Source organism: Antechinus flavipes, chromosome 2, assembly GCF_016432865.1.
Source record: "Antechinus flavipes isolate AdamAnt ecotype Samford, QLD, Australia chromosome 2, AdamAnt_v2, whole genome shotgun sequence".
In the NCBI taxonomy this organism is placed as follows: Eukaryota; Metazoa; Chordata; class Mammalia; order Dasyuromorphia; family Dasyuridae; genus Antechinus; species Antechinus flavipes.
In genome coordinates, this window is record NC_067399.1 from 48,527,182 (window position 1) to 48,543,266 (window position 16,085).

Here is a 16,085-nt window from a genome sequence, read left to right on the forward strand (position 1 = left end):
ATTTTATTTATTTGAGTTTTCAAAATTTTATTTATGTAAGGGGAAAGAAAAAAAACAAAGACCTAGAATCTAAGGGGTGCCCCTTAATTGGGGAATGGCTGAATAAACTGTGGCATGTGAATGTATTTCATTCATATTCAACAAAACATTGTTTTGTAAGAATGATAAAAGAGATGACTGCAGAAAATTTTGGTAGTATAAGCTGATGCAAAGTAAAATGAATAGAGTGGCAAGAACAATTTATATAAGGACAAAAATGGTGAAGAAAAAGTCAACTTTCAAAAATTCAAGAATTTTGTTCAATGAAATGAGCAATGATTAGGTCTCCATGCAACATGATACAACATTTATTACCTCCTGAAAGAGAGAAGATGAATTCAAGATGCAGAAAAAGACAAAAAGGACTTTCATTTGAGAATGTGGCTATTATATAGATTTGTTTGTTGGAATTCAAATATGTTTTCATCAGTTATGGAAACTTCTTCATGAGGCAATCTTCTATCAATAGAGATTCTGCAACTAATAGTCCTAGAATTTCATTGAGGGCAAAGCTTAAATTGTGGGTTGTGATCCCTTATAAGGAGGATGTAACTGAACGTGGGGGATCATGAAATTATGACTTGTTATGTATTCAGTAGCCCACCAGGACAGCTCAGGTATACAAAAGAGAATTTGTTAATAATGAGTAGGACTTCAGAGAGGAATACTGGAAAAATGGAACTAAAAGCTTGGGCATGACATAGAAATCGTGCATCACACAGACAATATACATCAGAACTAGACTTGAACCTAGGTCTATGTTGTCCTACCTTACCTAATATATTTGACCTGCTAAGTATACAGTTTTCTGTCATTGGGTCAATATGAACACAACATAAAGATTACATTTTTCATGAGACAGACATTGCAGAGAACCTAAATTAAGGTTAAAAAAAGACACACACACACACACACACACACACACACAACTCCATTCACAACAAAATAATTAAAGCAACATTTTAAATTAAAATTGGCAAAGAACTGGTAAATTAAATGCCAATCAATTAGAAGAAAAGTTAAATTTTAGTACATGAATGCAATGGAATATTATTGTGTTGTAAGAAATTATGAATGTGATAAATACAGAGAAGGCTGGAAATATTCATATAAACTGATACAAAGTGAATTAAGAAGGACCAGGAAAACAATATAAACAATGACTATAATGACATTGCAAATGAAAAAAAAAAAAAACAGACTAAAAATTATTAAGACTTGCATAAATTGATGCAGAATGAAGTGAGCATCAACAGAAGAAGCATTAATGTAATAACAACAGTGTTGTTCAAATGAATAACTCTGAGGGTTGAAAACCCTAATAAACAAAATGACTAATCATGATAGTAGAAATAATGATGAAGAAGGCGATTCTTGAGAGAAAGGGAATGGAATAAATATTCAGAATAAGATATACTTTTTTTGGACATAATCAATGAAGGAATTCATTCTGCTTGACAATGCATATTTGTTATAAAACTTTTGTTTTTCTTTTTTCTTTTTCTTTCCCAGTAAGGAGAGGAGACAGGAAGGAGAAGAATAAGTGCTTGTCAATTTAAAACATTTTAAATAAAAAAGAACACCCTGAAAACTATGAAATTATAACCAAGGTTGACCCCAAAGAAGAATGCTTATTTGCAAAGGACTATGGGTGTGGAATATTATATATATAATACCTGATTTTATTGATCTGCTGATTAATTTTTCCGAATTGGTTCTTTTCCCTTTTAAAAATTTTTTCTTTCATGAGATGGTTCTCTGGAAGGGAGAAGAGGATCTAATGTATGATAATATGTAGGTGTTTGGGACAAAAATACCTACCCAAATTGACTACTCAGAGATCACTCATAGAAAGCAGAATTATTTATTAAAATCTCGAGAAGTGGACCCTATCCTGGTCTGTGAGCCCCAATTTCACAGCAGGATAGAGCCACTTCCTTGAAAATGTTCATAACAGTTATACATTTCAGAAAAAGATCCCCCAAATCCCACCCTCTATATGGTGTGATTGGTCATATAAGCTCTACTCCCCTATTTGGTCAGATGTATAGCTTCTTTCTTTGGACAATGGAATGTAGTCCAGGCCTTATCTAAAATCCCATGCTTCTGGAGAAGCCAAAATCAAAGACTTCAATTAATTTAGCTAACAGTCTCTGATTAATATGTGCTTGATCTGTAAGTTCTTCACCTTTTTTTCCCCACACATAGGTGACAAAAAAACAAAATATATCAGTCATCATTTTTAAAAGAAAATAAATTTTAAAAATTTCCATTTTGGAAATCTGGGCTTAGTGGTAGGATTTCAATTTTTTTTTTTAATTAAAAAACCAACCCCAAACCAAAACCCATGAAATCTCATAACAGCTATTATTGATCAACATCTGCTTCAGACTACATAAGAGGAACATATGGAGAAAAAGAGTAATTGGGATTTGATACTACACTGGGATTGATTTTTTCAGTTAAACATGTCCATGAGCAAGAATTAAACCATGTACACATAACAATAGTCTCTATATCAAAAAATCATTGACAAATTAAGTTGAAGCATAAATACAATATAACTGCGTTATATTGTCTCTTAATATGATGAACTTTTAGTTCAAATTATATTCTTGGAAACCTTACTACAAAAATCCTAATACAACAGAGTGTTAAGACTAATACCTATCAACAGTTATTTTAAACTGTTTTGAAGAGAGACCAAAGAATTGCTGACTTGCTAGTTCGTATAGTGATAGTAACCTATGGGTTACAAGATAGATAGTAGCATACTGTGGTTGACTCCCAACGAGTTGTTCACCATCTCTTCTTCACTTAGTGTGAAGAAAGAGTAATATGGGGTTCAAGGCAAGGATGGGGCATATAAGTAAGGATGATGCTGAAAAATCATATTGAGGGATTACAGGGATTTCCCCTGTACCACTGGGCTGGGAATACGTTCTAAGACTGGTTATCACTGCAGAAAAAGGCTTTAATTTCACTTAAAGGATTTAAACAAGCTACCCCATCCATGCACCTGGAGTTAGCAATATGAATTAGAAACTTTGGCATAAGCCAGGCTGTGTTTATAGTTTGATATTTGGAAGAATGAGCCCAGAAAGATTAATACTTTGAGAATTGGTGGAATTTGCTTTGAAACACAAGAAGACTATTTTGGAAATGTTGCTAATTACAGTATCTGTTTTAAAGGCATGTCTTAGAACCACCTCAACAACCTAATGGAGACAAGTCAGCATGCATCTTCTAAACTGGTTAGTTATGAGCCATTCCAGCAGCAGAAGGCTAATTAAGGGCACAGAAATGGAAGAGATTTTTTTCATTGGAAGGGTACACACCTGCCTCAGCTTGGACAGTGTTGATGATATATACAAGCCAAAGACAGAGCTTAGAATCCAACTTGTTATATTCAGAGCCTACGATTCACACTTACTATTAAATAACCCTCAACATTCAGCACCTTGTGACTACCCAAGTAGTGTGTCTAAGACCCAAATTTAGTAATAAGGAAAACAAAGCCCTTTATTTATTTAACTCTTTTTTCAAAGAGTGGTAAGTTTACTTTTCACTTCCTTCACAGATTCCCTTCAGGCTATTTCTGGGTCTTGGAGGCATATAGCTCAACAATCCATCTTTTTTCTTCCTCTGCCTACCAGAGTGCTTGGCACTTAGTGGTAAGTTCTTAAAATGCTCACAGAATTGAAATGTCTTGTTATATAGCTCTCTGAGTTCAAGAATTGTGGTCTTCAGTCTGAGAGACTAACTGGAAACACAGAGATCCTAAATTTGACTGAAAAGATGCTGGAAATGGTGAAGGAAGAGGTACAGTGAAGCAGAGGAATGGGAATGTGGGTGTATAATAGATGCTTTTTAAAGGAGAGGATGAATGAGTGAAATGTGGTTAACCCGGTGGAAAGGTTGAGGAGGAGGATTTGTGCCTTTCCAGAGCTTTCTCCTGGGTAAGCAGTAAAATTCACAAGTTTTACTTAAGCTCCCAGGTCAATTATTAAAATTGGTGTTGAGATCACTACTTCTAATTTAGTCTTAGGTATTTCTGCCAGTGGATACGTGATGAAACTATAGCAAAGGGCAGATAAAGCCACACCTAAGGAGAAAATGCTTTCTGCTGGCTCTAATACAACTGAAAGGCCAACAGCTGTACCTGCCATAAAAGAGAAGGACCAATCAATACTCCAGCCCCAGCGTTTACTGCGGAAGCATGCGCCTCCACTGATCTGATACAGAAAAGCACAGTCAGGGGCAGTCCCGCTACATAACAAAATACTCCCAGGACATTTCTCCCATGGGCCATACCTGAATGCTACAGCGAGCCGCCTACTCTGTGGCTATGTATAACGAAGAAACTGTGATAGATAAGCCTGGGGCAACTCAGGATGATAACAACTTACAGTAATGAGGGCACCAGTATAATTCCAGTAGGCAGTCTGCCTTTACTAAAGCTTTTTTCCATTTGGTTGTGATGGTGATGAGATTCTTGAAGGTTATGCTGATTCAAGTCAAGTCAACAAGCCAAAAAGCAATGATCAAATTACCCACCATGTGCTAAGAAAGAAAAAAAAGGTTCTTGTTCTCAAAAAGCCCACAGCATGATGGGGAGGCTACAATAAGAAAACAACTATGTACAAATGTACAAAACCCAGCAGCAAGAGGTAGAAAGAGAAATTCCATTTGAAATAACTAGACAGAATATAAAATATCTAGGAGTGTCCCTGCCAAGACAAACCAGGAACAATATGAATACAGTTACATAATCAAATAAAGTCCGATCTAAACAATTGGAAAAAATATTGATTGCTCCTGGGTAGGCCAAGCTAATATAATAAAAAAGACAATTCTTAATCTACTTAATCAGTGCCAGACCAATTAAACTCCCAGAAAATTATTTTATAGAGCTAGGAAAAAATAACAACAAAATTCATCAGGAAGATGATGGCAAGAAACTGGAAATTGAGTAGATGTCCATCAGTTGGGAAATGGCTGAGTAAGTTATGGTATATGAATGTAATGGAATATTATTATTCTATAAGAAATGATAAGCAGGTTGACTTCAGAAAAGCCTGAAAAAACTTAAATGAACTGATGCTAAGCAAAGTGAGCAGAACCAAGATATATTGTACATAGTAATAGCAAGATTATATGATGATCAACTATGATAGACTTTAAAGCTATTCTCAGTGATATAGTGATCCAAGACAATTCCAACAGACTTGGGATGGAAAATGACATCTGCATCCAGAAAGAGAACTATGGAGACTGAATGTGGATTTAAGCTATCACACAACTCATCTCTTTAGCTAACTTTTTTTTTTTGATGATATCTTTTATTCAACTAGGAAAAAAATGGCCATCCATTTTCAAGGTACCAGAATCAAGGCATTGTGCTTTACAGTGTACAAACCTGGGACTGGGTCTGGGATTTCAGTGCTACATGGTACTCCCCTGTCAGGAAATTCCCTTTGCCAATAGAGATCAGGCTCAAAGCTTCCTAGTGCACTGAGAGGTTAAGTGGTCTGGATCCTAGACCAGTGTCCCTTGGAGGTGGGACTTAACCCAGCTGGCTTCCAGTCAGCTCTCTTCCTCCCACCTCATCTTGCCTCCCTCTATGGTCTACAATGCCATCTATGCATTATCCCTATGGTTCCTCCACAAGGCCAGTAGTGTAGCCCCACTTTACATAAAAAAACTAATATTCAAAGTAGATAAATGACTTAGTGAGTGACAAACCTAGGACTAAGCTTTTGCTGCTTAACTCCAAACCAAATTACTTTTCAAGAACTCCAAATACACTGTCACAGCTTCAAAAAAAATCAGAGTCTGCCTCGAAAATGTGTTAGAGGAGAGAAGGGCTGTTTATGTGCTACAGACAAAGAAGGCAAGTGGCCACCGGTGACCAAGATCATTTTTTTGCCACACCAAAAAATCCAATGCTCACCTAATGCTCGGACGATCCTCATCAGCGCTTCTCCCACTTTCATTCTGGTCTCTGGTGGATGCTTTCCAGGGCTATCCCCATACTGTGCCAGCAGGGATGGGAGGATTTCCTCAGGATATACATCTGCCAGCAGGGCAACACCTGGGGTGGGAAATAAAAGAGCTTTATTTCTGTGGCTGGAAAAGTCATGAAAATGGAGGCATTAACCACAAACCTATGATGATGTGAACAAAGAGAAATATGGCCTCTGTTAGTGTTCAAACATGGAGCTCTATTAAAAAAAATGTCATGGACTGTCCCATAATGGCAGCTGAATTCTACGTGTCTATGGCCAGGTGGCAGTACTTAGTGACTGTGAATCTGCTGACCTTATCTTTAAAGCTCCCAGGAGTTTGCAGATCACCAGTCAGGATACCCTGAAATTACACAGATACAACCCCTCCATCCCAAAGCTCCTTTTCTCTTACTCTCTCCTCTTACCCCATTTGTCATTTTGCCCTCAGAGGGGTAGAGGAGCCCACTTAGGATAAGGAGATAGACCACGGACACTTCTATGGGATCACTTACAACCTGACCAAAGCGAGTCAAACACTTGCTATTCAGTAAATGACTTAGTGAGTGACAAACCTAGCACGTGAGCTTTTTGCTGCTTAACTCCAAACCAAATGCCTTTTCAAGGATTCCAAACACACTGTCAGAGCTTCAAAAAAAATCAGAGCCTGCCTCCAACATGAGAGCTCTGACAACTCCGAAATGTGTTAGGGGAACGAAGGGCTGTCCGTGTACTACAAAGAAGGCAATAATATTGTAATTGAGGTTAAAAATCAGTGTCCCCGTCCTTCATGCCTTTCATCCTCTATTTTTTCACCAACAGTTCATTTAAAAAGTTGGGCTAACACTATTTTAATTATTCTTTTTCTGTCATTTTAATTCTTCATTTTAGTTGCACACAAACTTAGATATTGTTCTGAGAAGTTGGTGGTCTGACTGTATCCAGATGGTTGATTTAGGAATGATTCCTACATCGATAACAATGTATTTTCTGCCTACTAAACTGGAGTAATCCCTTTAATTTCTGTGACATTATAAGAGTTCGTCCCCTTCAGAACTTCTGTTCCTGTTGTGATAGAGGCAGGATGGCAAGAGGGGGAGAAGAGACCTTTGAGTCTACTGATAGGTGTTAAATGAACGGCTGCTACTCATGGACTGGGCTCTAAGCTGGAGAGGACTGATAGCTAACTCATGTCCAGAGTTTGAAAACCATGGGACTTGTAGCAGTCTCTTCTACTTTCATTGCACATGTGGAGTGGGGCCAGAAATGATTAAAGGCAATAGTGCAGGTTTCTTCTTTCCATGGATTGCCAAGGCTAGAGAATGCATTGCTGAGTGGCCAGCCAACTGGGGATGAGTCTCCTTGTGCTTAATAAAACTGGTCATCATCAAACAAACAAAATATGTTGCCAGGATCATATTGAAAGCTTTTCCAGCATGTCAGAATCTCCCAAGCTTCTCAAGCTTGATGCTATCTTTTATTCAATTAGAAAAAGATAGCAATCCATTTTCAAGGTACCCAATGTCCCCTCTTAGGTCACAATGAGGGAACAAGAAGGACTTTCTGGGAGAAATTTATTAGTAAAGGTTTTAAAAAGTCACTGGAAAAATACTTTTTAACACACATCATGTTTTGGTACTTATTAAAGTATAGCATCCCCCCTCCAAAAAAACCCAAACAAACCCAATAACAACAAAAAACCCAAAATGGCCTCAAAGTGAACAGTTAGGTTGATATGTAACATTTGGGTTGATAGAGAAAAGAAGCTATGATGTTTACTGTTAAAACAAGAAAGGAAGGAAAAGGAAAACATATAGTAATTATTGAATCTCTGGAAATAGCTACCAGTCTACTCATAGGAAACAAGTTATGTTACAATTTACCTTGGATGAGAAATAAAAAATGGTGACTTAGTTCATTTTTTTAAAATGCCTATAAAACATTGAAAAGGCCATGGAAAATATTCTTTAACTTGTAAAATTTCTTGAAAAAATAGGCCCTTTGATCCAGAGGTACCACTACTGGGTCTGTATCCCAAGGAAATTATAAAAGAGGGGAAAAGACCAGTTTTATTATGCACAAGGAGACCCAGTTGGCTGGCCATTCAAGAATGCATTCTCTATCTAGCCTTGGCAATCCATGGAAAGAAGAAACCTACAATATGGCCTTTAGTAATTTCTAGCCCCACTCTACATGTGCGATGACAGTGCTACAAATCCCATGGCTTTCAGACTCTGGACATGAGTTAGCTGTTGGTCCTCTCCAGCTCAGAGTCCAGTCCACAAAATGTTTGTAGTAGCTCTTTTTGTGGTGGCAAAGAATTGAAAAATGGCTAGATGCCCATCAACTGGTGAATGGTTGAATAGGTTGTGATATATGAAGCTAAGGGAATATTATTGTTCTATTAAAAAATTATGAGCAAGCTGATTTTAGAAAGTCCTGGAAAGATTTATATGAACTTATGCTAAGCAAAAGAAGCAGAAGCAGGAGTACAATATACACAGTAACAGCAAGATTGTTTGATGATCAACTGTGAAAGGCATGGTTCTTCTCAGCAGTTCAGTGATCCACGGAAATCTGTACAAACTCTGGATAGAAAACAGTATTTGCATCCAGAAAAAGAATTATGGAGACTGAATGTAACAAATCAACATATACTATGTTCATTTTTCTTCCCTTTTTCTTCTATTTTTTTCCTCTAGTAGTTTTTATATTTTGTTCTGATTTTTCTCTCTCAACATGACTTATAAGGAAATGTGTTATTCAAAAACAAAAACAAAAACAAAGAATGGACATGTATAACTAGAAAAAATTAAAACAGAAAAAAGAAATTGAGAAAAATATCTGATTTTCCAAACCACAATAGGCACTTTTCTTTTGACAACTGTACAAAGGTAGAGAAGATACACCTATATGGAGTGTTTAAAGAGCTTCCTGTGTGGGGTGCTGGGATGGAAATCCACACTAGACTCCGAATCATCTTCTCAAAACTTGTAACAAAACTCAACCTGAGGCTACTTTCAAGCTCATCCAAAAAGAGAGCGCAGAATCAGTAATCTAGAAGAATACTTTGGTTTGGGGAGCAAAAAATCTCAAAGCTGGGACTGGCTCTCCCTTTGGGAGCTCGGGAGCAATTCTAGCACGGATAGTGTAATCTGGTCATTTCCCAATATTGTACATTTTTCTTTCAGTCTAGCAGGTGCCCTAATGATGCCAATGTGCAGGACTGTGACAGGAATGCTAGGCTTGGGATGCCTGAGGACAAGCAATGATTGTGAAATCTGGCACATGCAACTTGCCAGAGCTTACTTAGCAGCAGTCCCTCATACAAAGAGTAAAGCGCCAGATGCTCTCCAGATCTTGTCAATCAGTCAATAAACATTTATTGGACATCTACGCACGTGCCAGGCATTAACCTCTGGGGCTCCAAAAAGAGGCAAAGCATAGTTCCTGCCCTTAAGGAGCTCACTATCTAATGGGGGGTGTGGACAAGCAAGCTGAACAGGAAATAATTCAGAGAGGGCTGGCACTAGAATCAGGAGGAGGTAGGAAAGCCTTCCTATAAATGATGGGATTTTAGCTGGGACTTGAGGGAAGACAGGAAGTGGGTGATTGCCAGGAAAAAATGCCCAGAGTGGAGAGATGGAGTGTTTGGCTCATGGTGGAGCCAGGAGGCCCAAGTGATGGGACGGATGCGTTCATGTGAGTAAAGTGTAAGACTAGCAAGGTGGGAGGGCCCTGGGTTCTGAAGGACTCTGAACGCCAAACACTGTACATCTATCCTGGGGACCACAGGGAGCCCTGAGAGCTTCCTGAGTAGGGGATGACATGGTTCGACTTGAATTTTAAGAAAATCTCTTTCGTGACTGACCTCAGCGGGGAGAGACCTCGCCAGCGTGCTGTCACAGCAATCGTACCGTCCAGACACAAGGTACCGTGCACCTGTACCTGGTACGGTCAGTGTCGGAGAAGAGGAAAGGGCGACTCCGAGAGAGGCTCCAGAGGGGACACCGCCAGGCCTTGGCAACAAGGTGGCTATGCAGGGTGAGAGAGTGAGACTCCTCAGTTGGGAGGGTGGTGGTGCCCTCCAGAACAATGGGGAAAGTGGGAGGAGAAGGGAGGGTTTAGGGGGAGAGGTAATGAGTTGTTTGGGCATAATGCAATTGAGACGTCTGCTTCACATACAATTTGAAATCTTGAAAAGTCCTCCAAAATTGCAAAAGGCAACGGCAATGGAGCTGGGCGGGTGGAAATATGACTTGGCATATCTACAGACACCCCAGTGACTGCGCTTTTCAGTTTTTAGTAATCTTTATACAGAAAAATGGGAAAAACAAGAATCAGAAAGGCAAAGCAGCAAATAATGTCAGAGTGTACAAACAACTGGGACATCTGGGAACAAAATGATAGTTTTCACCGTCACCGATATATCATGTGCAAACAAACAAACAACAACAACAAAAGTATTGTTCTTTTCAGCCAAATTCACCAAGGCTGCCTAAGGAAGATGATGGGGAGAAGATGGAGTTCTATGTTAAAGCAATCAAAAACAGAAACTTCTCAGTCACAGAGAAGACTTGGGTCCTCAGCATGATGTAGCAAAAGAAAAGCAATGAACTTGAATTCCCGGGCTGTATAGCAAGAGGCAGGTTACTTCTCATTTCTCTCCTATAAAATGGGATAATAACCCACTTACTAGCCACAATTGACAGGACTACTGTGAGGAAAACACTTTGTACTGTACAAATAAGGATAAATAATATCCTCTAAGATTTAAAAGTGCTATTGAACTTTTAGTAAGAGTACTATATTAAATTTCTCATTTGCAAAAAAAGTACTATTCAGGTTCTCCTCAAATCCAGTTTCAAATACTAGCTTTGTGATTCTGGAGAAGTCACTTATTTCTCTTTGTCTCAGTTTCCTCAATTGTAAAATGGGAATAATATTAGCACACATTTCACAAGGATCAAATGAGATATTTATAAAAAGTGCTTAGCACAATGCCTAGCCCCAGGCAAACCACTGGATTGCTCTAGATTAAATTTCCTTATCTGTAAAATGAGATGATTGGCCCAATTGATTCTAAGTGTTAAGATACCAGGTCTAAGTGGTAGAATACCAAGACAGATAAAAATCTTTTGTGCTAAATGAATATATCATTCTCTGAGTTCCTCCCTAGTTTGATTATCTTTAATTACAAGCAAATCTGACATTGAACAAAGACTGTGACTTCTGTCAACTAAATAATATCTAACAAAAATCATTTCCATTATTCCATTTCTATTTCCATTATTTCCAAAACCAAGTCAGAGGCAAGTCAGGGTGAATAGGTTTATAAGATTATCAGTTAACTCACGGTGCATATGTGTTCCTTGTCAGAAATGCAATCTTGTCACATGCTGTTAAAGACCCTTCAAATACTGTGAAAGCCCAAATACTTAGGATTATCTACCAATTAGCAGCTTTAGGAAAAGGGAAATAATGGATATATTCTTTTCTAACTAAAAGGGAATTTTTCGCAATTAACAAGACAACCATCACCTTAAGGCAGGATAGTTGCCATCATGACCTAGTTTCCAAGCAACCGTTCATTAATAAAAGCTGCACTCAGGTGCTGCATCTTGTCTATCAAACAGGATCTTTGCACATCCAGTTTTTCAGCAGTAGAGTCACAGCGGTCACCCAAGGATGACAATTCCTCATCATGAGGGAGCCAGCTGGAGCACAGTAAATGGAATTATCAGCTGTTTCCATTTGCACCTGTCTCAGTTCTGTCATCATCCAGTTGTTCCATTTCCCTATCAGTCTTTTTCTGAAAAATAAATCACATGCAATTTAGGAATGGAAAAAATGGAAGAGACTGGAAAATCCAGCCTCTTCCTTTAATAAAGGTCAGGGGCGAGTAACAGATATTCTTAAATTCTCACATGTAGAGCCAGAATTTGAACTGAGGGCTGCTGGCTCCAAACCCCCAGAGCACTATGCTGACATGGATATGCCCAGGCCAGTAGGAAGGAAAAGTTGTTCAATGTTCTCTACAGATTTATTTTCAACAAAACTCCTCCAAATAATACTTTCTCTTTTTGCTTTAGAGTTTTAGCTATTTTTGTGAAGGTTTCAAAGTTGGAAAATGAGTCCTGAGGAATGAATATTATTTATACATTTAAAACAATTAAGTAGTATAATTTGTATTCAATTGCTAACCATTCTATTAAAAATTCAATGGGAAAAATAGTATATATGTACAATTTATATTAAATTGCTTATCTTCTTAAAGGGAGGAGGAAAATTTGGAATTCAAAATTTTAAAAAGTCAATGTTAAACATTGTTTTTGCATTTAACTGAAAATAAAAATAAAAGTTTAAAAATCCAATAATAGTCAACGTAGCACTTATTAAATGCTAACTATGTGCTGGGCCCTGTACTAAGCACTAGAGATATAAAGGAAGGCAAAAGACAGTCCCTGACCTCAAAAAGTCAATAGTTCAATGGGAAGAGCCAATATACAACTAACTATGAACAAAAATGATATAGATGGGAGTTTCAGAGAGAAAAGGCACTAGAATTAAGTTTTCCATTTTAAGTACATGTTTTTTGTCTTTAGCAGTGTCTTTGAAGATGTGTCTCTGCCTGATGCTTAAGTATGTGATTTTTTAAAAAGATGACATATCTTGATTATTTCAATAATATTTCTGCTCAGCAAACTTTACACACAATAGAGCAAACTCTAGGGCTCTTGTACTTTTTAGTGCCTCTCTGACTGATCTCCCTTTGTCCATCTGCCTTCTGTTCCCTCCTTAATTGCCCTCGAACTCCATTTCATCATTCTCATTCCAAGATTGTTTTCCTCTTTTAAAAAGTAAATAACAATAAAAACAAATAAATTTCTTCTTTTTCTCTACTTCTCCATTTTCCCCTTCAGCCCTAATTCAGGAGTCATGCAAAAAACTACCCTTCTTTATAATTCCTCTGTAGTGAATGAAATGAAATAGTTACTAGTTCAGTGAGAAAAGTGGTGGTGCTGTGGAAAAAAAAGGGAACAGAATGAGGGAAGGAATAAGCATTTACATAGCGCCTACTGTGTGCTAGGCACTGTGCTAAGTAAGCACTTTAACAATTATGATTTCATTTAATCTTCACAACAGTTCTGGGGAGCAGCTGGTGGTATTATCCCCATTTTATAGATGAGGAAACTGAGGCAAACAGATATTAAGCCCAGGGACACACAGTAAATCAGTCTCTAAAGCTATATTTGAACTTGGGTCTTCCTTTCATGGATATTTTTTTTTATTTTGTTTTTATTTTTATTCCTTTCTCCAGGTTTGCTTTTATTCCCTAAGCAATCCAATTGTTCCTGATGGGTCACTGAACTTCCCTGAATATCAGTTTTTTCTCTTATAAAATGGGCCAAATGGCTACATGACTTCTAGCTTTAAGTATCTGAAACTATGAGACAGAGAAGAACCAATTAAATTATAGCAGGACGATGGTGGACTTTTCATCCCTAAAAGCAAAGTTAGCTGGAAGGTGACTTTGCACATCTGTTCAACTTTTATTTCCTATTACTGGTGTCCTAAGTATTAGATATTTGCTGTTTTGAGTAATACTCCAGCTAAAATGATTGTTAGTCTTAATTCTAAAAGGGCTGTGATAGGGTTAACAGAAAATATAATTGGGTCATTCAGGTTGTGAATGCATTGTAGAAACAAAACCATCATTTCTAGTGAAGCTGAGAATTTTAATTTGCATTTCAATTGTACCATAACTATCTATTTATTGATACCTTAGTTCTTGATTAATAGAGGGGAGTCAAAGCAATTGCTATAGGTATTTTGGATACCAAGTAAGAGATTAAATAACATTTTTGAAAATTATTTTTATTATTATGAACTTAAAAGATGGGGGCTAGCTAGCTAGCAATGGAGAGCGTATTGGGCCTGGAATTGGAAAGGCTTATTTAAAAATCTAACTTCAGGCATTTAACAGCCGCGTAATGCTAGGGAAATCACTTCATCTGTTTGCCTCAGTTTTCTTATCTGCAAAGTGAGGATGACAACAATAATGCTGTTATACTTCCTGTTGTGATGCTCAAATGAGATAAAGCACTTGTAAAAGTGCACAGTGCCTAGCACATAGTGGATACCATATAAATGTTAGCAACCACTGCTAGTATAGTTCTTCTACTAATACCTCCTTCCCTCTTTCCCTTCCCTCTGTCCATAAAAAGTATCGTACCCTTACCAACAGATGCTCAAACATAAAACTTTTTCTTTTGATTGCTCTCTATTCCACATTTTTCTGCTTTCACTCAAGAGAGGTTTTCTTGTTTTAGTTTTTAGGGTTTTTATTTTGGGGGGGGTGACCACAAGAAACATAGTACTTAATAATGAAATTAATATAATTTTTTGGGGGGGAATATAGATTTCTTTTAGAATTCTTTAGGGAAAGTCAAATTTATGTAATGTGAATTTATGTAAAGTGAGAACTATCTGTGTGAACAGCAAACAGCAATTCACACTTAAGTAAAAAGTCCTGAAGGAGTCATGGAATTTCATTTTTTACCACTTACTCCCAGACAGATACTTTTTCCTCTTCCATGGGGTGTCTGAGTCTTTTAAAAAAAAAATGCATAAAGATAAATTAAGCAGTCTGCACTGTGCTAAGTATGGGGTGGGGGAAGGGGAAGAAGGCCCCTATGTAGGGAGCTGGGGAGCACACAATGTGAAGACAGCTATACACCAACAAGCTAGTCCCAGAGACAAAGCACTAGGCTGTCTTTAAAGTTCCCAGGGAAAGTTTACGAAGCTATCTTGGCAACAGTTTTGGAGGCTTTCTCCCCAGGCTATTCCCCACAGAGTCCGTCCATGGCCCTCTCATCCCCTCTCTCTCCTCCCTTTGGCGGCGAGGCTGCTTCCTCATTCCATGGTTGCTGCTCCCCAGTGGTGCCCTAATGGCCCCCGAGATTGCTCGGCAGCCTCTGACCTTTTCCTGAATTCCCTCTTCTCTCTAGGCTTCCTCGACACTGCTCCAGCCTCAACGTGGGTGCCTTCTTGGCTCCTTCCGCTGCCTCTTCATCCGGCTCATCCCTGCCAAAGGCAGGTAGCCTCTGCCATGTGTCCTGGGCCCTCTTCTCTTAGCCCTCCATAATATTTCACCTGGTGAAATTTCATCAGCTCCCGTCTGCTGATCTAGGTTAAAGCTCTGATCTCTCCTGACCTCCAGACCAGCATCTCCGAGGGGATGTCCACAACTGAACTCATTCTCTTGTCCTCTTCCAAATCTCCACATCACCTGGGGATGCCTCCATCACCATGTACCTGTGCTCCTTGAGCCCCGTCACCCGGGCTCAATGATGGCCGGAAGTCATTCTCTTAAGAGACTTATTCTCTCTCACCGCCTGCACCCAATCTGTTGCTGAGGCCTGTTGATTTTGCTCTGTAACAGCTCCTGTGTATACCCCTACCTCTCTGCGGACACTCCTGCGCCACTCTCATAGCCTGGGTGGGGGACCATGGTCACTCGGGCCCAGCCTCCCCTCTGCTGTCAGAGTGACTGTGTCAGTCCTGTCACCTCAGGACGGCCTCCACCACTTCCAGGATCAAAGACCAGGTGCTGCTTGGCGCTCAAAGCCCCTCATTGCCTGCCCCACTCTTCCCAGTTTTATTCTTCACACTTGTCACTCAGCAATCCCATGGTCCCAGCCTGCTGGCTGCTCCTCAGCCAAGACAAGGGGCCACTGGACTCTGGCCCTCAGGCCTCCTCCGGGCTTCCCTGGCTTTCCTACACCGACCTTCACTGACCCTGAACCCAAGGGCCTTCCTCCCACCGATTTTGTGTCTTCTCTGCACAGAGGTTCTCATGCTGTCTCCCCATGAGATCGAGAACTTCTTGAGAGCAGGCGTTTATCTCCTGCCTCCCTTTGCATCCTCAACACTTAGCACTGTGCCTGGCACACAGTAGGTGCTTATAATACTGAATGACTCATTTAACTCGAGAATCTTCCTGTCTCTTTGCCAGGATAAAACAAAGAGTTCTGAGGA

At 39.0% G+C, this 16,085-nt stretch overlaps 1 protein-coding gene across 1 annotated transcript in view; it reads right to left on the bottom strand.

Annotated features, from left to right (window-relative positions):
- Positions 1–16,085, bottom strand: part of TANGO6 (transport and golgi organization 6 homolog) — a 189,721-nt gene that overhangs the window by 85,489 nt on the left and 88,147 nt on the right. The window contains exon 15 of the mRNA XM_051974727.1: positions 5,993–6,133. Within this exon, the coding sequence (XP_051830687.1) occupies positions 5,993–6,133 (141 nt within the window). The remainder of the gene's footprint in view (positions 1–5,992; positions 6,134–16,085) is intronic.